The sequence below is a fragment of the Talpa europaea genome (genome assembly GCF_964194135.1).
Source record: "Talpa europaea genome assembly, contig: HAP1_SCAFFOLD_298, whole genome shotgun sequence".
Classification (NCBI taxonomy): Eukaryota; Metazoa; Chordata; class Mammalia; order Eulipotyphla; family Talpidae; genus Talpa; species Talpa europaea.
Window position 1 is genome coordinate 25,001 of NW_028167833.1, and position 17,145 is coordinate 42,145.

The 17,145-nt window shown below is 52.6% G+C and overlaps 1 protein-coding gene across 1 annotated transcript; it reads right to left on the bottom strand.

The window, feature by feature from the left end:
* Window positions 1–3,483: 3,483 nt before the first annotated feature.
* Window positions 3,484–17,138, bottom strand: LOC311188131 (pre-mRNA-splicing factor 38A-like). Its single transcript, XM_084259886.1, has one exon. It carries the CDS (start codon window positions 11,290–11,292, stop codon window positions 10,441–10,443), a length of 852 nt encoding a protein of 283 aa, XP_084116012.1. The 5' UTR covers window positions 11,293–17,138; the 3' UTR covers window positions 3,484–10,440.
* Window positions 17,139–17,145: the final 7 nt, after the last annotated feature.

The following is a 17,145-nucleotide window of genomic DNA, read 5'->3' on the forward strand; positions in this document are numbered from 1 at the left end:
AAGCAGATCAATCTACATGATAACTTCCTCCCCCTAAAGGAGACAGACTGGCACTACTACCCTGAAACGCTTCCCCCAGCCACCACCCACCCCCACCCCACCCCACCCCACCCCACCCCCGCGGGGCTGTTTGACACCATGGCAACACCCCACTGAAGAGGAGGGGGCGTGGCTTAGAAACTGCTGCCAAATAGGGGCCCCTGGTGTGTGGCGCCTGCGCACTGTACCTACCCTACCAAGCCAGGGAGTGAGCAGTTTCTGAACCCTGTTGTGAGACTGGAGCCCCCCCCATCCTCCTTTGCACTTGCTCTTCCAAAGGACTCTGCACAGCCCTCGCGGACGCCGCCCCCCCCCCCCCCCACGGCTGGGTGGGTGTTCTGAATGTTATTCTGTCTCCAAATAAAGTTGATCTCGGTTTCTGTGAAACCTTTGGCTGCGAATTCCTCTCATGCTGATGTCAAGGGGTGAGGAACTCCCAAATCCAGGAGCCCCAAAACCCGACACCGCTACCGCCAGTGGCGACGAAGTGTTCTCCCCTCCTGGTTTCAGAAAGAGCACGATCATATCAGACACCCTCACGTTGCACTTCTGGCCATAAGAGAAAAAGTGCCTGCCTGCCTGCCTGCCTGCCTGCCTGCCTGCCTGCCTCCCTCCCCACCCATCCACCCACCCATCTGTACCCTTCTCCCATGCAGAGGGGAAGGGGACGGGGGAGGGGGAGGAGAGGGGAAGGGAGAGGGTTTATATTAGATGGCCTCCTTGGTAGTTTTTGGAAAGTGTCTGATTTCTCACCCTGACACCTGTGATCCATCATCACTTGCCCTGGTAGGATACCTTTTGTGCCCACTATGTATGTGAAAACGAGACAGACAACATGACAGCACTTCCAGAAACTGTCAGCTGACCGACCGACCACCCGCCGCCGGTCAGTCTCTTAACAGCTCATGGGTTGTGCCAAACACTGTTTGAGAAAAAGAAAGCCCAGATTTTCATTTTCAGTCCGTTCGTTCATTTTGGCTTTCATAGCCATAGCGGTTTTTTTTTTTTTTAGGATGGACGGATGGATGGATGGATGGATGGATGGATGGATGGATGGATGGATGGATGGATGGACTGATTTCATACCTACCTACCTACCTACCTACCTGCCTACCTGCCTACCAACCAACATACATACAAGAACCGGGATACAGGCCACATGCGCGGGAGGGTGAGAGGATTTACCGGAGACAGAGCAGGGAACAGAACAGGCAGAATGACGAAATGCACTGCTGAAGGGGAGCAGCGGGCGAGACAGGAGAGGTCTGTCTGCTGCGCCATGTGGGACCCTCACCCAGGCTTGTCCGGGATCGAACCGGCGCTGCAGAGGCTGGCTGCAGACAGCTCCACAGCGCGCTGCTCAACCGTTGCCTGCGCCATCGGGGAAGGCCTACTCATAGAGATTTTTTTTTTTTTAATGATGTTACTTATTTTTATATATTTTACATCATTGATCACTTTTGTACACTGTGTCCTTTCCTTTCTCCTCTCAGGTGTAGTAGTCCCCATCGAATTCCCACCGTCAATTCACTCGTGCACCATCGCCATAGTCCCCTGTGGGCTTCCTTCCCCTGATTTGGGTTGACCCCTCTCCCTCCCCTTCTCACCTGCAAAAAAACTGCCTGGGATTTAGGGTTTTTATGTTTGTTTGTTTGTTTGTTTAAAATCATTGTTGTCTCCTCCCCCCCCCCCAATCCAAGCCTTATTGGGTTCCCCTATACACCTCCTATAATTTTTCTCTTTCCTTCTGACTTATTTATTTCACTGAGCATAATCCCTTCTGGCTCCATCCATGTTGCTGCGAATGGCACGAGCTTAGCTTTTTGGATTGAATGGAACAAAAATACAGTTGCACACCCCAAGCAGGCTTGTAGCTCACAGAGAATCTCTTCAAGGTAGGACCCCCTGGCCACCTGTGTGGAGTGTGGGCAATTTATGGTGCCCAACTGTACCTTCTTGTCTGTCTCATCTTTTGACTGTCTTTATCTGTGCTTTTTTAAAAAAATGTTATTTATGTATGCATACACGGACTGGGGTGTAGCTAGGCCAGAGGCGCAGGACGTGAGGGGATTCACCAGAGCCAGAGCGGGGAGCAGAACAGGCGGATGCGCTGAAAGACACTGCTGAGGGGAGCAGCGGCGGGCGAGACGGGCAAGGTCAGCTGCGCCATGCCGCCTGCGGATTGCTTCATGGTGTTCGCACTTAAACCCTTGTGCCACCAGGGTGGTCCCCAGTAGCTCCCTTTTTAGTACTTCGAGGAACCGCCACACGGCTGAGAAAGCACCGATTTTAATGGGTGGGTCTCTGCCCTTCCCTGGCCTTTAAACTACACTAGAGAGGCATTTGTTACATGTACACAATAACCCTTTTAATTACACACATGTGTTATGGGGGCCTGCCTGGTGGCACAAGGCAAGGGGTTAAGCACCGCACTATGAAGCAATCCACAGCCTCTGCAGCACGATCCCCTGCCGGCCAGGGAGCAACCCACATGGCGAAGCCGACCTCGCCTGTCTCACCCACTGCTCACCTTCAGCAGTGTATTTCATCAGCCTGCCTGTTCTGTTCCCTGATCTGTCTCCGGTGAATCCTCTCACCGTCCCGCGCATCTGGCCTGTACCCCGGCTCTTATATAAAAATAAATAAATCTTTAAAAAAAAAAAAGGGGGGGGGGAGAACAAGAACTGGGGTCCAAGCCGGAGCGGGGGGGGGGGGGGGGGGTTGGTGAGAGGATTCATGTGGGTAGCTCCCTGGCCAGGGATTGAACTCGTGCTGCAGCAGCAACACAGCGCTTCATAGTTTGCATCTTAGTCTTAACCCCTGGCGCCACCAGGGAGCCCCTTAAATAACTAAACAAACAAGCAAACAAACAAACAAATAAATCTTTAAGAATGAAATAAAACAAAACAAAGTCTTCACCTTCCATCTTGGTGTGGTGGGGGGGAGGGGAGGTTTGTGGGATATCTGGACGACCATTCACCTTTGTGCTGTGCTAGCTAGCATTCCCACAGATGCTTCCTAGTCACATGAGCTGAAACCCTTCCCTGCCCGCCCCCACCCCCACTGCATCTGCATCTGGGTTTTCTAAGAACCCACCACTCCAGGTGGCACAGTTGAGGAACAAGGAAATGGCACTGGCACGGTACCGTTCTGTTTTTAGTTTTTTGTTTTTTTTCTTTTGGTAAAGAAATTTTACTTACTTACTTACTTACTTACTTACTTACTTACTTACTTACTTTTTTAAGGTTCATTTTATTTATACAAGAGCCTGCGTACAGGCCAGCCAGATGCGCGGTGGGTGGGTGGGTGGGTGGGTGGGGCCGTGTGTGTGTGTGTGTGTGTGTGTGTGTGTGTGTGTGTGTGTGTGTTCACCGGAGATAGAGCGGGGAACAGAACAGGCAGAGTGACGAAACGCACTGCTGAGGGGAGCGGCGGGCGAGATAGGAGAGAGAGGTCGGCTTGCCATGAGACCGGCGGTAGGGGTCAAACCGTCACTGCAGAGGCTGCAGCTTCACAGCGCTGCGCTCAACCGCCTGCGCCACCAGGGAGGCCCCTTGCCTTTTTTTTTTTTTTTTTTTTTTTTAAGATTTATTTATGCACGCATGCAGGAACTGGGGTACAGGCCAGAGATGCGGGGGAGGGTGAGAGCATTCACCGGAGACAGAGTGGGGAACAGAACAGGCTGACTGACCGACTGACTGACTGACTGACTGACTGACTGACTGACTGACTGAAAATATGCTGCTGAGGGGAGCTGCGGGTGAGACAGGACAAGGTCTGCTGCACCATCTGGGTTAGCCGCCTGGAAAATCGTGTTCCAGAGGCGGCAGGTAGCCAGCTTCACCCCTTGGGCCACCAGGGAGGTCCAGCGCTGTATCTTTAACCCTGTGCCACCAGGGAGGCCCTAGCACTGTGAAATTTTGAATAAAGTATTTCCACCTCAAAGTCCGCACGTGAGTTAACCACTTTACGGATAAATAATCAACCTGTCTGCCATCTTGTTGAACGTGATCACTTTCCCCTTCCCCCGATTTTACCCCCTACGCTTTGTGGCACCGCATTAACAGGTGGGTAGGTAGGTAGGTAGGTAGGTAGGTAGGTAGGTAGTTAGGTCCCTTGAATCATCTGTATGCATGCACACGTACCTCCCCCACCCGCAACACCCCCACCAAAAGGAAAGGAAAACGGCTTTTCGACAAACACCGGATGCCACAGATCATGCCATAGGACGAGGCCTGAGGCGGTAGATCCTGCGGTTGACTGACCCCATGAGAACAGCTCCATCACCACCCCCACCCCACCTCCTATCATAAGAGCTCCCTTAAGCTTGGCTTGGCCAGACTAAAAGCCACAGTGTGTATGGGGGGCTGGGAGCAGGGGTAGTCAGTTCGGTCCTGGCTGGCAGGCAAGATAGGTGAGTGGTCTCCCTGGCTGGGTCTATCTAGCAGACCTCACTTTTCTGCCTCTCATTTGTGTCTTGGGTCCAAAAGGGTGAGAGCTGCTGCTTAAGGGCAATGGGAACGGAACGGAACGGAAGCTACAGAAACCACCAGGTGAGGGCCTCCCTGGTGGCACAGGGGCTTACGTTTCACCACTACGAAGCTATCAAGCTATCGGCACCCATGGCAGCACGAGTTCGATCCCCGGCCAGGGAGCTGACCCACATGGCTGCCTGGCACAGTGGACCTCTCCTGTCTCTCCTGCTGCTGCTGCTGCTGCTGCTGCTGCTGCTGCTGCTGCTGCTGCTGCTGCTGCTGTTGCTGCTGCTGCTGCTGCTGCTGCTGCTGCTGCTGCTCCCCTCAGCAGCGTTGCACGGGCAGGAAGTTACGGTGCAGGATCTCTATGATTCGAGCAGACGGGTGAAGGAGGAGTCCTGGAGCCCTCGGTGGCTTTTCCAGGCTTTTATTGAATTTACCAGGTACACGGCAGGTAAGGGGAAGGGGGGGGAGGGGGGAAGGGTTGCACGCGGGCGGGAGGCTGGCTGGTCTCCCAGCCCCCAGCGAGTCTTCACTCTTTCTGGGCTGCTGTCCGGCCTTCTCTGGTGGCCTCTGCTCTTCCTTTCTTCTCTTTCGTTCCCTTAGTGTCCCCGTGACAACGCCCTTCTAAGCCCAGTCTCAGCCCAGGTGTACCCACTTATGTATGCCCCCACACCCTACTCCAGGTGCCAGCCATCAGGCATGCCTTCAGGGCCGCAGATCCATCATCAGTCCTAATGGCGGGAGGGCAGAAAAGCCTGACGCTTGTTCATTTACCCAACAAGCGTCTTTCAGTCAGTCAATCCTGCCCGTTCTGCTCCCCCACTCTCACCACCACCACCACCACCACCACCACCTCCTACACACACACACACACACACACACACACACACACACACACACACACACACCCCACGCCCCTGCCCCGCCCCACCCCACCCCTCTGGCCTACACCCCAGCTCTTGTATGCGTAAATAAATAACACCAAATCTTTTTCCTAAAGATGCATACAAGAACTGGGGTACAAGCCAGAGATGCTGGGGGGGGGGGGGGGGGCGGCGGGTGAGAGGATTCACCAGAGACAGAGTGGGAAAAGAGAACAGGCAGATGGACTGAAATACACTGCTGAGGTGTAAGGGCAGGAATGGGCACAGGGCAGGTTTTCTGTGATCCCATGCAGACACGGTAAAGGAGGAGTCAGAGTCCTGGAGCCCTCGGTGACTTTTGCAGGCTTTTATTTGGATTTACCAGGTGCACCACGGCAGGCAAGGGTGCTGGGGGGCTGGGAGGCCTCCCAGCCCCCCAGGAAGTCTTTTTTTTTTTTTTTTTAAAGATTTATTTACTTTATTTTTATTTATACAAGCACTGGGTACAGTCAGAAGCACGGGAGGGTGAGAGAATTCACCAGAGCCAGAGCAGGGAGCAGAGCAGGCAGAAGGACCAAAGTACACTGCTGAGGGGAGCAGCGGGCGGCAGGAGAGGTCTGCGCGCCATGTGGGACCCTCCTCGGTGGCCGGGGAGCAGCCGGGGATCGAACTGGTGCCTCAGAGGCTGCGGGCAGCTTCGCAACCCAGCGCTCAACCGCTGCACCACCGGGGAGGCCCCCCCAGCAAGTCTTCACTCTATCTGGGCTCTCCGGCCTTCTCTCGGCTTCTGCTCTCGCGTGGTTCTGCTTCTGCTTCTCTGCTTCTCTTCGCTCGGCTTCTGCTGACGTCCCCGCGCCGCCGCCCCTGAAAGCCCAGTCTCAGCCCCGGGTGAATCCCATCTACATAGGCCCAGACCCTATTCCAGGTGCCCGCCATCAGGCATGCATTCGGGACCACAGGGCTCCGTCCTCTATCCTAATGGCGGGAGGGCAGAAAACCCTGATACTTCTTACCTTACCCTACATGAGGGGAGCAGCAGGCGAGTCAGCAGAGGTCTGCTGCGCCATGCGGGTCACCTCCCTGGCCGGCCGGGAAATGGAACTCATGCTGCAGTGGCTGCGCACAGCTTCATAGGTTGCGTCTTAAGCCCTTGCTCCACCAGGGAGACCCCAAATAACAACAAATCTTAAAGAAAAAAGAAACTGCCAGGCAGGTGAAACCTCTCAGAGGGATTCTTCTTTTACAATTTTCCACAAACTGGGTGTCGCGCCGGTGGAGCTCACTTCGGACTCCTCCAGGTGGCGCCTAGCATCCTGCCACCTGTCCCCATCCTTTTTTACAGGAATCCTGTGTGAGCACATGGGTTTCCTACCCCGCCCACCAAATTAGGGGCGGGGGTGGGGGGGGGGGGGGGCTCTGACCTGTCCTTGGGGAGACTGGGTTGGGGGGAACTCTGTGCCCATGACACCCAGTGTAAGGAAAATGAGTAAATCAGGCTACTTTTCGCCTTCCACACAACAGACAGCCTGTACGTTGCAACGCTATGTTTTCCAACATTTGGGCATCTAGCAAGCAACAGGTTTGCAACAAAGTATCGGCTGTGCGGCTATGGGCTCTTCACGGTGTGAAGGGGGCTTGGGCAGTGGAAGCGCTGTTCTGCCTCTCTCAGCATGGGAGTCCCTCTGGCTCTGCCTGCCCACCTGCCTGTAGGGCCCCCCACCCCCACCCCCGTCTCAGCATGAAAGGAAGGAATGCAAAAATATGCCAGAGGCGCCACAATTCCTTCCTCTGCGAGAACTGACAATGAACCTAGCCGGCCTGCAATGTTTGCAGGACACCCAGCCTTTCCCGGGGGAAGCGGGTGGGCTCAGGCCAGGGAGCAGAGATGGAGAGCACTCTCTAGAAGAGCATGGGAAGGCGAGTGGTGATTACCGAAAGAAGACCTGCCACCAGGGCAGAGTGCCAAAGAGCGGACACTTTGGTTTTTTTTTTTTTTTTTTCTGTTGTTTCACGGTTGAAGAGAATTGCACAGATCGCCGGCCCTCGCCCGACGCCGCTGCCGCCTGGCCTGCGGAAGCCGAGGACCATACACCCTCCCCCCACCCCCACCCACCCAGCGAGGGGGACTCGAGGGGGGGGGTGGGGGGGGGGTTGGCACTGGAGCCGGGGAGGGCGGTGGCCTGGGAGGAGACGCCAGCTCAGGCCTACCTAGGTCAAACCTCCGCCTTTCTCCGGAGGCGAGGGAGGAGCGCGCTCTACATTTGAATGGGAAACGCTCCCCCCCCCCCCCCCCGTGGGGCCCACACCTCCCCGTTCGTCCCCCTCCCCCAGAGAGTCTACTGTTCCTCCTAAAGTGCTGGGGGCTTGGGGGTGTGTTCCTCAGTCAGGCACAACGTTGGGCTTTGCTGCCACGCAATCTGCATTTTCACAGGACCACCCCCTCCCCCACGCCAAGTGAATCCTCTCTCTGTCCATTCCTTTGAGTAGCAAGGCTCTAGGGATCTAGTAGCAAGGTTAACATGGGTGAGTATTCCTCTCCGGCGCCTCTCCCCGCCCCGCCCCGCCCCTCCCTCAATCTTGCATGATAGGTTTCATCCGCAGCCGTTTTAATGAACGTGATTATCTTCAGGAATTAGGACCTGGCGATGAGAGAACGACAACAAAAAACCTTTAAGGTAGCGAAGTGAAAAAAATCGCAAAAATGCAAGGGAGTTTGGGACTCCCTGGTGGCGCAAGGGGTTAAGCACCACACCATGAAGCAGTCCACAGCCTCTGCAGCACAAGTTCTCCATCCCCCGGCTGGCCAGGGAGCAACCCACATGGCGAGGCAGACCTCTCCTCCTGTCTTGCCCCCTGCTCCCCCCGCGCCCCCCCAACAGCAGTGTGTTTCAGTCCGTCTGCCTGTTCTGCTCCCCACTCTGTCTCCGGTGAACCCTCTCACCTTCCCCTCCGCCCCCCATCTCTGGCCCGTACCCCAGCTCTTGTATGCATAAATCAATCAATGAATTAATAAATCTTAAAAAAAAAATCCAAGCGAGTTTATTTTAAAGACGGAGATGCATTTATTCAACGACTCAGGAACTATGGGCACCTGACCGGTGGAAAGGGGGTTAGTTCTGCCTCTCTCAGAGTTGGAGTCTCTCTTGCTCTGCCCGCCCGCCCGCCCGCCCGCACGCCCGCACGCCTGTCTCAGCATTGAAGGACTGCAAAAATATGCCGAGAGTTCCACGATTCTCCTGTCCTCTGCGAGAAATGACAGTGACTCTACTGGGTCTGGGATGCATGACAGACGTCAAGGTCATGAAAGAGGGAATTATCTCAGGCTGAGGTCACCTGCCTATGGGGGTGGGGGGGGGAGGTCTGGAGGCCGGCGGCGACCCCATCTTCCTTCCTTTGGGAAATTGGAAAAGATGAGCCCATTGTTGCGGGGGTAGGAGAAAATAACATCCTGGTTCCATTTGGAAACACATTGGTGGGGGGGTCGGGTGCTGCAGCTTCTGAGTCAGCAGAGGGGTTGAAGGCCAAGTTAGTGAAAGGTTCGGCAGGGAAAGACGAGGAGGAGGAGGAGGACGGCGAGATTTATCAGCAGCATTCTCGTCCTTAGGTGGGCTTCCTACCAGATGCTTCTTCGCCCTAGCAACTCTGGTCCCTGCCAGACCTTTCAGTTAGGTTTGGTAAGAAGTCTTGCTGGTCCTCACACAGCGCCTCCATGCGGGGTCTGTAGTTTTTGTTTGTTTGTTTTTCTTTTTTAAAAGATTTATTTATTTATTTATTTATGCATACAAGAACTGGGGTACAGGCCAGAGGCATGGGAGGTGAGAGGATTCACAGGAGACAGAGTGGGGAACAGAACAGGCAGATTGATGGAAATACACTGCTGAAGGGAGCAGCGGGCAAGTCACGAGAGGTCTGCTGGGGATCGAACTCGGGCAGCAGTGGCGGTGGGTGGATAGCTTCATAGGTTCCTTCTTAAACCCTTGCGTGACCGGGGAGGCCCCGGAAGCCCTCTTTAAGAAGCACCCCCTTACTGGCAGATAGGCCAATTCCTCACTGACCCCTCTTTTGAATGACGTGAAAATAACTTCTAGAAGATCTTTATGCGGTCACAGCTTTTCGATTGACTCTTCATCCCTGAAATGGATCATCATGACTATTTCGTGGGGAACTTCCCCCCCCCATACATTTTTTATTTATTTTTTAATTTTTTATTTGTTTATACAAGCACTGGGTACAGTCAGAAGTGCGGGGGGGGGGGGGGGGGGTGAGAGAATTCACCAGAGCCAGAGGGCAGAGCAGAGCAGGCAGACTTGATACAGTTAACAAGTTTGTCCTTTCCCCATTTCTTGCAATTCCCCCTTATCTAGCATTAAGAGGACTAACAGCTTGTCTTTCCCATTTGTTGCAGCTCCCCCCTGCCCTTTGAGAAGAAAAACAAGCTGGCGCTCACCGGTTTCCGTGCAGACACCTTCCCCTTCCCTTAATGAATGAGTTGACACCCATGGGCCTCTGAAGACTCCTTCCCCATCTCTGTGCTGACACTTTCCCCCTCCCCTTGATGAAAACCAGCTGGTACCCATCCATCTCCGTGTTGAGCTGGCGCCCACCTGTCTCCGTGTGGACCTCTTCCTCCTCCCCTTCGCGAACCCCTGCCCCTCTCCCCCTAGTATAAATACCCCTGCCCACTGCCAAAGGGCAGGACGGCGGTCTTGTGGACATGAGTCTGCCGCCCTCCTCATTTGTCGACCAATAAAACCGCTTTCCTTTTCCTCAAACTCGGTTTCCTTTTATTGGCTGAGGGAAACTGAGGCCGGCATTCGGTAACAGACTGACGAAGTACACTGCTGAGGGGAGCAGCGGGCGGCAGGAGAGGTCTGCGCGCCATGCGGGACCCTCGCCCGCCCGGGGATCAAATCGGCCGGCGCTGCAGAAGCTGCGGGCAGCTTTGCAACCCAGCGCTCAACCGCTGCGACGCCGGGGAGGCCCCCCGGAAGTAGTTCTTAATCCCGTCACACAGACGCCTTCATCCATAAGCCTTTTGGACTAAAACCAGACTGATTCCATTATTCATTCCTTCTCTGGCTCTTCTTGTGGCTTTTCTTCGATCTTTCGGGAGACTTTGAGTGGCTCCTGCATCTGTGACTGCGATGATGACCTGGTGATTTGGAACGGGATCTGTGCCGTCTATCTCGGGTCCAACGGCGATGTCCTCTTGGACTTCTGCTCTGATGCCTTTCTTGGCGAGGGGAGGGTCTCCTCCTTTTGGGAGACCGACTCTGCCTTCTTGGAGACTGGCTCCTACTCCTCTTATAGCGCAGTGTGGGAGAGCGCCAGGGTCTGTCTACGTCTCGGTGGCTCCTGCGGCAGTGATCAGGTGATGGTTCCCATTGCTCAGCTTCCTCTAGTACATAGCGTTTCTGCAGCCGTGGGAGAACGATGTCACAGACTCTCTCACTGTGCAGCAGTTCATCAATAAACTCATCTACATGCATCAGTTCAAATTCTCCGTTGGGTTTCTGGATCTTGATTTTTCTGTAGTCATTATACAGAGGCTCCAAGTACTTGTAGCAGTCAGTTGCAGTGCCTGTCAGCCTCATGTAAAGTGCTCCCACCATGCGGACATACTTGAAGTCTTCATTTTTGATAAACTGTACAATGATGTCCTTCTCTGGTTGAATCTGAAGCATCTTCAAGGTCAAACATAGAAAGGGAGTTGGCTTTATGTTGCCACCATAGATGCCACCCACAAACCTTAACTCCATGGCTTTATCTACTGCAAGTTCAGCTGTAAGTCCAAAGCACTCTTCTTTCCAGTATTTGGACTCATAGATTCGCGTTCGAATGATCTTCTCCACCAGATATTGAGGGTTGGTGCCGTGGATACTGTGCGCATCCTTCACTGTACAGTTCGCCATTTCAGAATGCCTTCAGTTCTATTTCCGTCGGGTCCTTTAATACGTCACATCCGGACTTTTGGGAAAAAAACGAAGAGAGAGAGGGAGAGATGGGAAAAAAATTAAACAGTTTAAGCGACCATCTCGAAACTGGAAACAAAGGGTGGTTATTTTTTTAAAAAGAAAGACAAGGAGTGGCGCCTGCAACATCACAAACGACCGGTATAGGCAGCCTGGCAGTTGGTGGGCTTGATGTTGGTTTGAAGAGGAGGTGTTGGGTGTTGGGGGGGGGGGGGGCCTGTGAGGAAAGTTTCCTCGGGCCTTCCCTTTCAGCGATAAGCGGTGAGGGTCCCCACCAGACAGAGGCCTTTTGGTTCTATCCCAAGGGGGCAGGTTCATGGTAAAAAAGGGAAGGGAAGTTAGGGATGCTCGCACAGACACAAGTGGCAGAGAGAGCTGCCCCTGTAAGGGACGGGTTTGTTTAAAAGAGAGGCCTGCCTAGTCACAGGTGGGCAGTATTGCTTGTGCTGCTTTGCCAAGAGTGGGAGGGAGGGAGGGAGGCAGGGAGGCAGGGAGGCATGAAGGGATCAGGCCGGTGAAGAGAAACACCTGCATAGTCAGCCGGTTGGCGGGTGGGTGGGTGGGTCGGTCGGTCGCAGGCAGGCGGGACAGGCAGGCAGTACAGCCACTGTGGCACCTTGCCAGTGCAGAGAAGGCACTGACAAAGAAGTCTTCATCGCCTCGCGGAGAGGTTCATTTCTTTGTGGGACTGTTAACTGCTGTGAAGTTCATTCTCTCTAGGGCTGGCTGGCACCTAAGCATTTTTCCCTCTATATGAGGCCGGGTCGATGGGGAAGGGCCGGGGTGATTGTTTAACAATGGCTCTCTCCATCTCCCTGTCCCCACCTGGTCTGTGCTTCCCCTCCCCATTGTTTGACGACAATGTGACAATGTCTTCTGGGCCTTGTGATGCCTCTGAGACATAGGGCAAGTTAGGGTCATTAGGCAGTTTTGCAGGAGGGGACCTCTGAAGAGTTTAGGAAGGCTTCAGAGATAAGGACAACTAGAGGAATGTACCTAATTCCACTGGGAACAATAAACATCCCAGGACCAAGGACAACATTGTGAACGCTGGCTTTGGTTTCCCCCAGGTGATAAAGGGAGGTGGAGTTTGGGGAAATGGAGAGTGGTTTAATTTATGGACAAATTAGGAGGGCAGCAGACTCATGTCTGGAAGACCACCGTCCTCCCCTTTGTCAGAGTGCAGGGATATTTATGCAAGGGGGAGGATGAGAAGGGGTCAGCACTGAGACTGGTGGGCACCAGCCTGTTTTTCTTCAATAGCTGATGTTGAACTTTCTCTTCCCTAAAATGCAGGGGTGCTCATCTGGGAGGCTGGGCCATAAAGATAAATCTATCAAACAAGGGGGAAGATGCAACAAATGGGGAGGGACACACCTGTTAGATAAGGAAGGTAAAGATCCCCCGCTCAGTAGCAGGTTAAGTGAGAAAGCCTAGAGCTAACCAATCACAAAGACACTGGTGGAGCTTTAGAATAATGAGGGAAAGAAGGTATATATTCCCTGAGACACGACTCCACTTTGGCTTCCTTGCCCCTCCCTGGCCTGGTTTCATGGCCTGGGAGTCCTACTTCATTTCTGTTCTTTTTCTCCTCAAAAAAATTTTTCTTTCTCTAAACAAACCTGCCTCTTCTCGCTTGCTTGCCTGAGCGTCTGCGAAGGTCCTGCTGCGGCTTCATGACACACCAACCCGTGGTGGTCTGGTGGCTGGGACTTGGCGCTGCACCTGCAGCCTGGGATCTGTTCCTGGCTGGGAGACTAGGCCTGACAATTCCAGTATCACCTCCTTCCCCAAACTTTCTAGTCTTATCCTCCATGATCATGGCTTGGGGTTCGACTTCAGCTGAGCCACAAATACAGTATCTCGGCTTTAAAAATAACACCAGTATCCCTGCCTCAGAATATATCTTTAAAATCTCACGGGGATCTGGAAGAGGCAGCGCATCGAATCTGTAAATGGCATTAGGGGATGTGGCCATTTTATTTATTTTTTTAATATTCATTTATGCATACAAGAACTGGGGTACAGGCCAGAAAGGTGGGGGTGGGGGTAGGGGTGGTGATAGGATTCACCAGAGACAGAGTGGGGAACAGAGCAGGCAGATGGACTGAAGTACACTGCTGAGGGGAGCAGCGGGCGAGACAGGAGAGGTCTGCTGCGCCATGTGGGTAGCTCCTTGGCCGGGGATCGAACTCGTGCTGCAGTGGCTGTGGATTGCTTCATAGGTTGCGTCTTAACCCCTTGCGCCACCATGGAGGCCCGATGTGGCCGTTTTAACGTGAGTCTTTTAGTATTCAGCGCGTGTCTATATGTGTGTGCGTGTGCGTGTGTGTGTGTGTCTGTCCTGTCTGTCTCTCTCTCTCCTCTTTGGAGCTTTTTTTTTTTTTTTTTTTTTTTTTTTGTGGGACCCTCGCCAGTGGCCAGGGAATCACTGCAGAGGCTTTAGGCAGCCTCAAGCAACCCAGCGCTCAACCGCTGCGCCACCAGGGGAGGCCCCTCTTTGGAGCTTGATGAGTCACTCCACCGAAATCCCAGGAGGCTTACTTCCTGGCGGTTGAAACAGATGGTGTCATGGAACAAGGACCCCTCCCCCCCAAACACACACACACACACACACACACACACACACACACACACACACACACACACACACACGTGCGCGCGCACTCTAAATCCCATCGTGAGTCTAAGCGACTCCAGGCCAGCCAGCCAGCCATCCACCCAAACCCACCCAACCCCGCCCAACCTCCTGGCATAAACCAAAGGCACTTTTATTGCGAGGAATGTTCTGAGGGCTTTCAGGTTTCCTCCCAGCAGATGGGCTCTGCTGGTTTATTTATGTAACTGTTTATGATGCGCTTCACCAAGACTGCACTGATCCCACAAGATTATCATCCAGCTGGGCAAAGCGGGAAATCAGGACGGCTCTTGGATAGATGAAAACACACCCTAAGGGCATGTGCATGATCATGAGCCTGATAGCCAGGTGGTGGTGGCGGCGGCGGCGGCGGCGGCGGCGGCGGCGGCAGCCGCGATGGGGGAGGGGGGCTCCAATCCGGATCTCTCGCAGTCTCTCGGGATTAAATTTATTTATTTACACATACAAGAGCTGGGGTGCAGGCAAGAGGTGTGTGTGTGGGCGGGGGGGCGTGGGTGGTGGTGAAGGAATTCACCAGAAAAGAGTGAAGAACAGAAAAGGAGGACTAATTGAAATACACTGCTAAGGGAAGCAGCGGGTGAGATGGGAGATTGCTCTGTTTTGCATTTCCGGAAATTCTTGCTAGCCCCTATTGATGGCCAGGTTCCCATGGCAACCCCATTGGTTCCCCTGCCCCCTCTTCTTAAGCTAATTTGCATCTCCCAGCGTTGTTTAGCTGAGCTAGGTGCCCAGACCAAGTCTTCCCTTAATGAAATGATATAAAACACTCCCCACACCCCCGCACCCCCAGCTCTGCCTCCCACATTGGGTGCCACCAAGGAAACCCTCAATAACCATGTGTTTTCGAACTGGGGTACAGGCGAGAGGTGTGGGGTGGGGGGTGAGAGGGCCCACCAGAAACAGAGTGGGAAACAAAACAACAGATGTAGTGAAATACATTGCCGAGGGAAGCAGCATGTGAGACAAGGAGAGGTCTGCTGCACCATGTGGGTAGCATCTGGCCTGTACCCTTACCCTGGTTCTTGTATAAACAAAAACAAACAAACAAACAAACAAACAAACAAATAAATAAATAAATAAGCCTTTAAAAATAATATAAGAATAATTTGGTTTACATAGATTGATAAATGTGTGTGTGCGCGCGCGCATGCGTGCGTATCTATCTGTCTATCTAGCTGTCTGTCTATAGATATATCTAGATAGATAGATAGATAGATAGATAGATAGATAGATAGATAGATAGATAGATAGATAGATATATAAAGGATATATCTTCACTTGTGTATTTATGAGTCTAACCTCGCTTCTCCCCAAAGGTTGTAAGGTCATCTCGCTGTCAAATTGATGCTCTCCCCGTCTGAGAACCACTCTGTTGGTTTTGCAGTGATTTGTTACATCTTTGCATTTGTCTGTTTACGGTTGGTTGCACATATGAGAGAAAACATTTGATTATTTTCTTTTGCCTTCTGACTAAACTCACCGTCAGCCCTACAAATTCCTTCCATGTTGTTCCAAAGAGTATAAGATCATTTTTTCTTCTATCTGAGCAGGATTTCATTGACCATGTATTGTATATATATCACAAGTCTCTGTCCACTCGTGTGTTGTGGGGGTATTTGGAATGACTCTGTCTTGGTTATGTTGAATGGTGTGCAAAGAACATACACTCGTGTACCTGTGATTTCATGGGGACCCAAAGTTGACATGTAGGCACATTGAGGTGCGAGAGTCATTTATGTCGTTCACACCTTTCTTCATGGCAAGTTCATGTACAGCACTGTCTTTGTGAGAGAAAATCCCATAGTTATGAGGACTATTTTTGGTATTTGGGAGATGAGATGGATGATTGTCATGGTTGTGATATCACAGAGATTGCCCAGAAACATACAAAATGAAACTATTCTGAGTGAGTGTCAAATTAAGTACATGTTCTCTTCCGTTGGTGTTTGTTCCTTCTTTTCTAAAGCTTTCAGTCCTAAATATTTGGAAGAAATTTCCCCTGTGATTCCTTTTTTTAAAAAACTGATTATTGGCCCTCCCCTGGTGGCGCGGCGGTTGAGCGCTGGGCTGTGAAGCTGCCCGCAGCTTCTGCAGCACCGGTTCGATCCCCGGCTGCCGGGCGAGGGCCCCACATGGCGGGCGCGCAGACCTCTCCTGCAGCGCCCGCTGCTCCCCTCAGCAGTGTATTCCTTGGTCGGTCTGCCTGTTCTGTACCCCGCTCTGGCTCTGGTGAATTCTCTTACCCTCCCGCGCTTCTGACTGTACCCAGTGCTTGTATAAATAAATAAATCTTAAAAATAAATAAGTCGGACCTCCCCGGTGGCGCAGCGGTTGAGCGCTGGGTTGCGAAGCTGCCCACAGCCTCTGCAGCACCGGTTCGATCCCCGGCCACCAGGTGAAGGGCCCACATGGCGCGCAGACCTCTGCTGCAGCGCCCGCTATTACCCTCAGCAGTGTACTTCGTCATTCTGCTTGTTCTGTTCCCTGCTCTGGCTCTGGTGAATTCTCTCACCCTCCCGCGCTTCTGACTGTGCCCAGTGCTTGTATAAATAAATAAATAAATAAATAAATAAATAAATAAATAAATAAATAAACAAACAAACAAATAACCAACCAAACAAATAAATAAATAAATACATCTTTTTTTTAAAAAAAAAACACAACAACATATTATTTATGCATACAGGAACTGGGGTACAGGCCAGAGGTGTGGGGGGTGAGAGGGTCCACCAGAAACAAGAGTGGGAAACAAAAACAACAGATATACTGAAATACATTGCCGAGGGAAGCAGCATGTGAGACAAGGAGAGGTCTGCTGCACCATGTGGGTAGCTCCCTGGCTGGGGGGATCCAACTCGTGCTGCAGCAGCTGCGGACAGCTTCATAGGTGTCGTCTGATACCCTTATGCCACCAGCGAGGTCTCCCCGTGCCCGTGATTCTTTTCTTTTCTTTTCTTTTCTTTTTTTTTTTTTTTTAAAGATTTATTTTTATACAAGAACCAGGGTACAGGCCAGAGGTGTGGAGGGTGAGAGGGTTCCCCCAGAGACAGAGCGGTGGGGGGAGTGGGGGGGGAAGAGAACAGGCAGGTGGACTGAAATACACCGCTGAGGGGAGCAGCGGGCAAGTCACGAGA

Bases quoted from the DNA above. Each gene is read 5' to 3' on its own strand.
- LOC311188131 (XM_084259886.1), bottom strand. From the start codon at position 11,292: ATGGCGAACTGTACAGTGAAGGATGCGCACAGTATCCACGGCACCAAC.